At 43.6% G+C, this 7,661-nt stretch overlaps 1 protein-coding gene across 2 annotated transcripts; it reads left to right on the top strand.

Moving 5' to 3' along the window:
- Positions 1-6,910, top strand: LOC143927265 (uncharacterized). Of its 2 annotated transcripts, none has more exons than XM_077451268.1 (5): positions 1-94; positions 1,603-1,691; positions 2,951-3,484; positions 5,378-6,118; positions 6,778-6,910. In XM_077451268.1, the coding sequence occupies exons 3-5, from the start codon at positions 2,957-2,959 to the stop codon at positions 6,823-6,825; spliced, it is 1,317 nt and encodes a 438-aa protein (XP_077307394.1). In that variant the 5' UTR covers positions 1-94; positions 1,603-1,691; positions 2,951-2,956; the 3' UTR covers positions 6,826-6,910. The 2 variants fall into 2 exon arrangements, with proteins under 2 accessions (XP_077307394.1, XP_077307395.1); XM_077451269.1 differs by having other exon boundaries at positions 8-94; positions 5,378-5,623; positions 6,778-6,894.
- The last annotated feature ends 751 nt before the right edge of the window (positions 6,911-7,661 follow it).

The following is a 7,661-nucleotide window of genomic DNA, read 5'->3' as shown; positions in this document are numbered from 1 at the left end:
CAGAGTGACGTCACAGCGTAGCTCCCGTCTATTATATATAGGGAGTGCGGCGCCGTGCCGAGTCATTATTGTCTGGAAGCGTTAGAGAGAGGAGGTGTGTATTTGGTGCTCCGTGTTACACATACAATCATCCATAGAATGTGCCTCACTGATGGCGAATCATTCACTGACATGACATCAATCTAGAAATAATACATATTAGATAATATAGAGAGAAATCTATAGAAATAAATGTAATTTCCACACACACCATTACAGGATGGGATTTGCCAGTCCCTGACCCCAGAATCCCAGTGCTGCCAATCAGTATTATTACACCGATGATGGGAAATCCCTCACTAATATATCCACTATTATTATTATTTCCACGTATAGAAAGTAAATGTTTTATTTCCAGCGCCGGGGTTGTGGTGTCAGTTGCTGGGAAAAGTTTTTCCATCCATGGCACACATCGTATCTATACTGGTCTATAAGATCGGAATACTTATTTCCAGCGCCGGGGTTTTGGTCTCAATCACCGGGAAAAAAATCTTCACAAAAAATGTATCCATTTTCAATGCATTTCAATGGGAAAAATGCGTTTTTGCTGACATGTTTTAACATCCAAGCTTTTTCTGACATATAACAATGAGTATTTTTTTTTTTGCTAGAAATTTACTTAGAACCCCCAAACATTATTATATGTTTTTTTTAACCACTTTAGCCCTGGAAGATTTACCCCCCCACCTCTTCCTGGCCAGGCCATTTTTTCCGATACGACACTGCGTTACTTTAAATGACAATTGCAGTATTATTTGCGCAGCGATTTTTCAAACACAATTTTTTGGGGGGGGGATACACTTTTTTTTTTTTTTTTTTTTTTTTTTTTAATGGTAATGCAAAAATAAAATAAAAACACATAACCCAATTGTTTGGTAAAATATAAAATACGCGTTAAAATTGCGCATGGGCGTGAAACGGCTACAAAAAAGGCGTACATTTTAAAAGCAGCAGTGTAAAAATAAATGAATTAATAATGAAATTTAAAAAAGATATTTAAGTGACCCCCCCCAAACCCCTCCCCCCCCCCCCCCGTTCAATGCAAACAGCGATCGTCCCACACATGTGAGGTATCACCGCGATTGTCAGATTATGGGCAGTAATTCTATTACCAGACCTGCTCTGTAAATCGTTTTATAAAAACGGTACTGTTTAATCTGCTATAAGGGAACAGGAGCTCTCTGTCTATTTTTATATATATATATATATATATATATATATATATATATCTCTCTCACAGTCCCGTGCATATAGGCCCACATTCATAAAACTGTATGTATATATATATATATATATATATATATATATATATATATATATATATATATATATATATATACATATATACACAGTCTCATGTATAATATATATATATATATATATATATAGTCTCATGTATTATATATATATATATAGGCTCACATTCATAAAAATGTTTTTATATATATATATATATATATATATATATATATATATATATATATATAGTTTTTTTTTTTTATAGGGTTACAACCCCTTAAAGTAAAAGAAAAAAAATTAATCGTTTTGTTTTTCTCTCTGCAGATTTAGGAGTTATTCTAGACTTATTTTGAGCGTTTGAAGAGATTTTTCAGAGTTAGATTCTAAATTTATTGTCAAGACAGATCTAATCAGTAAGTATCTTTTTGTACCCTTATTATATGTGCTCTTTAATATATAAAATTGTATAATTGTCTTGTTTTCTTAAAGTGGAAGTTCAGCTAAAAACAAACTAATGTTAAAGTGATTGTAAAGGTTCCTTTAGACTTACCTGCTCTTTGAAGGGGTTTTGCACAGAGTGGCCCCGATCCTCCTTTTCTGGGGTCCCCCCCAGCGGCACCCCTGGCCCCTCCTCTTAATCGAGTGCCCCCATGGAGAGCCGCATTCCATGTGGGGGGGGGGGCGCCCGTGCAGGCTCGCTCCTGAGTGCTGCTGTGTCTATTGATACAGGCAGCAGGACTCAGCCCCCCCCCCCCCATCAATGCGCTGGCCCCTAATCTACATGCCGGACGCATGGTTTTCAGTGGGGTGTTGTTTTTTTGTTTTTTTGTTTTTTTAGAAGCACATGATTAGAGCATAAAGCTCTAATTGACCTAAAAAAAAGGGTGAGCTCACCCACTTGTGTGGCAATAGTGAATTAATATTCGCTTTTTGTCTTCCTGAGTCTCCTCTCAGCCAATCAGTACGCAGTTCCTGTGACCTGATTGGCCAGGGACTCCCTGACCAATCGTGTCGCAGGACACACTTCCTGTTCCCCATTGAGGTTAATCAACGGGCCGGTTTTTCATTCCCCCTGACTACAAAGGTAATGCCCTTATCGCCGCCGTCCCTTCTGTCTTCCGCATGTGGGTGGGGGGTGTTGGGGGGGTCGATCACTGCATTCCCATCTGTCTCCCGTGGGTTGCGGGGGTTCGATCGCCACATTCACGTTGTGGGGAGGGTAGGGATTTGTTTACCGCCCCCCCCCCCCAATATATTAAGCACCGGCCACCACTGGTGTAAACCCAATATAGACATAGTCACCAAAGTGCCCCATTTACACACCTCCTGAGCACAAACATTACTTTAATATGCATAAATACTATAGATGGGGCCTAAATGCTAGGGGGGGGGGGGGGAAGAGTAGACCTGCTCCGACTCATTCCCACTCCCCTTTTTTTTTTTTTTTTTTGTTTAGATCCTTTAAAACTTTTTGTAATAGCTAAGTCACCAACTGATTAGTGACTCTTTTAAAAAGTGTAATATAATTTTCACCGAAAATAACGAACCTTAGAAATATTTGGAAATACTTTCCCCTCCCCATCTAAAATTTTAAACAAAAAAGTTTTGAGCGGCGTTCCACTTTAACTTTTCTATCTCACGTCAACTCACCATATTTTATTTATTTTTTTAGGTAAAAATGCAAAACGGAAAGGAGATGTATCCGACTGAGGAAGTGTATCAGTCTAAGGAGGAGTTACAAAAGAAGAAAGAAAAAGCGGACAAGGTTAGGGCGGAGTTAGCGAGGATGAGGGAAGCAAGGAGGAGGAGACAACGGGAGAAAGACAAAGCTGGGTGGACACTCAGGGAGACGGAAATGAGGTTGAAGGAGGAAAAGGAGAGAGAGAAAGAGAGAGAGCTCCAAGAGAAGAGAAATAAAGTGGCTGCGGTAAAGGGCAGGAAACCGACAGAGGCCGTGCCAGTCAAGAGAGCCCAGAAAGGCAAAGATCTCGGCAGGAAAGGACACGACATGCGAACCGCTTCCCGTACCATATCTGGAGTGGTGTCCTTTACTAGAGCGATCTCAGCTGGTTCCGAATATTCACTGAGCGGGTCCAAGGGGAAGGTAGAAAAAACAAAAGAGAAGGAAAGAGCAGAAATTGAAGTGCAACAAGGAGGAATAGGGAGCAGAAGTGATGAGAAGGCTACATACAGCCAGCCCAGCATAGTAAGTATCCCATAATATTATAATGCTTAGGTAGTTATGAAAACGTGTACAAGAAGCGCCTTATGCATTACCTCCAAAATTGTTTATTTAAAATAAAGTAATATACTCAAAAAGCAGATTAGAATCAAGCTAGACAATAGCAGCAAGTGAGATGGGCACTGAAACGGGGGTCTGTCCCCCGAAACGCGTTAGTTCCTTCATGATGTGGCGTCGGTCGTGATGCCGATCTCACTTTCTGGATTGCTGTTTTTGTCAAGGCTTTTGTAAGTATATTACTTTATATGATATTTAAATAAAATGATTTTGGAGGGGATGCGCTAGGCCAGGGGTAGGCAGCTTCGGCCCTCCAGCTGTGGTGAAACTACAAGTCCCATCATGCCTCTGCCTCTTGGGAGTCATGCCTGTGATTATCAGGGTCTTGCAATGTCTCATAGGACTTGTAGTTTCAAAACAGCTGGAGGGCCGAGGTTGCCCACCCCCTCCACTAGGCGTTTGCACCCTCTTGTACATGTTGTTACATTTTTCTGAAGATTGCCCAGTCTGAGGAGAGCGACATCGCTGAAATCATTAAGTGCCACGGCCCCTGGGTGTAGTTCCTTGGTCTGAGTGCTGGATGGGCTTTTTTTGCTTAGGTAGTTATAGTTAAAGTGAGAAACAAATTGTCACCCCAGCTCCACTGCTAATATAAAAGTCCATGGACTGGGATCCGGTGCTCTAGCCAGGACGTTCAGGCCCCACAGATACGATACTTAAATCAAGAAGGCTGGCAACTCGGATGCTCTTGAATGAAAGTACTTTATTAGTTGCATGGGCACACGGGTACAGGCTCTACACTGACGCGTTTTGGCTAAGAAGCCTTCATCAAATCGTTAATGAAGGCTTCTTAGCCGAAACGTGCCAGCTTATAGCCTGTACCCGTGTGCCCATGTAACTAATAAAGTACTTTTATTCAAGAGCATCCGAGTTGCCAACCTTCCTGATTTAATTATAGTTAAAGTGGTTCTAAAGGCTGAAGGTTTTTCACCTTTAATGCATTCCATTTTTTTTAAATAACAAACATGTTATACTTACCTCCACTGTGCAGCTCATTTTGCACAGAGTGGCCCCGAACCTGCTCTTCTGGGGTCCCTCGGCGGCTGTCTCGGCTTCCACCTGCAAGTATGTCTCGCGTTCATGCGAACTCTCTCGCATGGTGAGAAGCACTTCCGGGCTCGCTCCTGTGATACAGCCGGTATCACTGTATCACTCGGCCCCGCACCTCGTCATTGGATGTGATTGACAGCAGCACTAGCCAATGGCTGCGCTGCTTTCAATCCATCTACTCTAGCCAATCAGCGGGCAGGCTGAGCGGCTAAGAGGACGTCCGGGGCCAACGCAGGACTTTCGAGGGGTCAAGTAAGTATAACGGGGGGGCGGCACTGTCAGGTGTTTTTTCACCTTAATGCATAGAATGCATTAAGGTGAAAAAATATTTACCTTTACAACCCCTTTAAAGAGGAAGTAAACCACCAATGTTTTTTTTTTTTTTTTTTTTTTTTTTTAAACCCTGCAATGTAAAAAGGCATAATGTGCCAGTATGCATCGCCACTCACAGCAGCGCACTGTGTGGCTGGGCAATCTTCTGGGACCCGTGACGTGTCCCAGAAGATTGCAGGGAGGGGGGAGAGGTGAACTTCCTTTCCGGCACCAGGGGAGGAAGTGGGAGCTGGGTGCCTCTAAAAACAGGGTACCCGCTCCTACCCCAAAAAAATTACATTCCAAATGTGGCATGTCAGGGGGTCACCATCACTTGAAGCGGAAGTTCCATTTTTGGGTGGAACTCTGTTTTAAAGAAAGGGTAGAGTGACAAATCTGTACTTCTACTTACCGCCTTGTTTTTTTTTTTCCCTATAGGCTCAAATGGAGAGGAGTGGAACTGACAAAGGGAAAACGTTCCAGGCAAGTGAGCTGGGCAAGATAAAACAGACAGGGCCAGGTGAGGAAATGAAAGAGAAGCGGAAAGAGGAAGCACAGGAAAGAGAGGAGAAAAAGGAAGTAAACGAAGCGAAAAACATCCGGCTGAATGAGCTAGGAGAGAGAAAGAAATCCCGTCCAAGTGACGTTGAAGAAAGCACGGGTGAAGGAAGCAAATGCACGGGGGTAGGAAGCAAATGCACAGGGGAAAGTGTCATTGAAGAAAGTGACACTAAAACAAATGATGGGGAAGGAAGTGACGTTGCAGAAAGCACGGGGGAAGGAAGCAAATGCATGGGGGAAGGAAGCAAATGCACGGGGGAAAGTGTCATTGAAGAAAGTGACACTAAAACAAATGATGGGGAAGGAAGAGACGTTGAAGGTGCAGGGGAAGGAAGTGAAGGAAGTGCAGGGGAAAAAAGTGAAGAGAGTGCAGGGGAAGAAAGTGAAGAGCGTGCAGCGGAAGGAAATGAAAAGAGTACAGGGGAAAAAAGTAAAGCGGTAGAATGTGAAGGGAAAGAAAAGTCTAAAAAAGTCAAGACTACAAAAAAGAAATGGAAAAAATTTTTTCTGGGCTGTAATTGCACCGCACGTCCTGTAAAACAACCCACCAAGAAAACTCGTTGCTGCAATGTACTCATGATTTTACTTCTGGGACCGCTGTGGAAGTCGTGCGTGAAAGTAAGTACCGTGTAATATTATACTGCTTAGGTAGTTACATAGTTAAATAGCTGAGGAAAGACCCAGGTATATGCAATACAGTCTCTCACAAACTGTAGCAGTTTAGGACTAGAGGAAAGAAGAACAAAGAGCTCTGGATAGTTGGAGGTCGTTCTTCCTCATGGGGGGGGGGGGGGTGGGTCACAATTACAGTTAAGAAGTTGTCCAGTGTTAAATTCCAGATCTGTAATGAATGCATCTTTCCTTGTGAATTGGTGGTGGATAGGTGATTGGCGATGGCCGAATCTTCTACTATCGCTTATTCCAAGGGTAGGAATAGTGATTTGGAAATGTTCTAGTTTCTCAGCAATGGTTATTCAGCCTGGTCAAGGTGTCGAGGATCCATTAAGGGTCTTCCCTCATGACCCCTAGTAAATAACGTCCTCCCCTTTTGACGTTTATACTCTTAAGGTAATAATGACACTGAATGAACATGTAGAAAGGGTTCCTATACTTTTGGCCGAATTCTCAGCCACCTGTCAGGCCGACCTGATATGTAAAATAAATAACCAGGTCCTATACTGAGAAGTATTGCAGAAGTGACAGGCTGTCTGTTATGTAACTGAAAGTTGATAGTCCTATTATATCCACTAATCAATCCTTTTCTTCTCTTTCCACAGCATGCCTGCACCTGTAACTGCGCCTGCACGTGCGAAAATCTTGACTAATCAGAACACAGTGAGGCAAAGTGTTCTGAGTAACAGCAGGACCCAACTTCAGTTGGGACAGTAAATATTGGGGGGGGGGGGGTGGGTTGTTTTAGGAGAGGAAGAACAGGTAAGATTTGTTCTAGGAGGGGAAATATTGGGGGGGTGGGGTGGGGTGGGGTGGGAGTTGTGCTAGGAGTGGTGGGCTTCTGGCCCCCTCCCCAAAAGAGGAGATTCGCAATGACAATGGCTGTTCCAAGTAAGGAGATGATGGCTATACGGCCAGCAACACCACAATGGGTAGAGTAAATCGCTGAAATGCTCTCCACTTGAAACATCAGCTAACCAAAGGCAAAATCGCGGAGGAACCCAAATCAAGGCACCTAACACCTGAGGATGACCAAATGTCAGGAAGGACATGCCAGTAGACAACATGGTTCCTCTAGATGGACTTCTGTGCCTATTCACAGGTTAATTCATGCTCCCTCTCCCTATACAGGTAGGGATTTGGATCATAATTATGTGCATGTGCAAATGCATGTGGGCATGCGTGCACATCAGCCTGCTCATGTGCATAGGTGACAGATGCTGGCCCACTGCCAGTGTATAGAAGCCCAATGGAGGGAGCCTTTACTCTCATGAACCCACCAGTCCTACCGGCATCGCTCGCATACGATTTCACAGATGCAAAGTAGCGCTGTCATAAATGTGCCTGGCCATATCCACTGTGGTACATTCAACGCTGTTGCTATTGGGTCAGATAGCTAGTCCACTATTGCAGCATACGGATCCATCTAACGTGCATCACCATGCCCATGTGGAGCACAAGGGGAGGGAGGGAGGGGAGGGGGCGGGGC

The sequence above is a fragment of the Lithobates pipiens genome, unplaced genomic scaffold, assembly GCF_037356315.1.
Source record: "Lithobates pipiens isolate NorthernLeopardFrog02 unplaced genomic scaffold, aLitPip1_a1.2 Scaffold_23, whole genome shotgun sequence".
Taxonomy (NCBI): domain Eukaryota; kingdom Metazoa; phylum Chordata; class Amphibia; order Anura; family Ranidae; genus Lithobates; species Lithobates pipiens.
Note: the sequence above shows the minus strand (reverse complement) of the source record. Positions and strands in the feature narration are given on the sequence as shown.

What these genes read in the sequence shown, in the direction of transcription:
- LOC143927265 (XM_077451268.1), top strand. Translation starts at nt 2,957, where the DNA reads ATGCAAAACGGAAAGGAGATGTATCCGACTGAGGAAGTGTATCAGTCT. An exon ending in CATACAGCCAGCCCAGCATA is followed by an intron (nt 3,485 to 5,377) that starts GTAAGTATCCCA and finishes TTTTCCCTATAG; the next exon opens with GCTCAAATGGAGAGGAGTGG. An exon ending in TGTGGAAGTCGTGCGTGAAA is followed by an intron (nt 6,119 to 6,777) that starts GTAAGTACCGTG and finishes CTCTTTCCACAG; the next exon opens with CATGCCTGCACCTGTAACTG.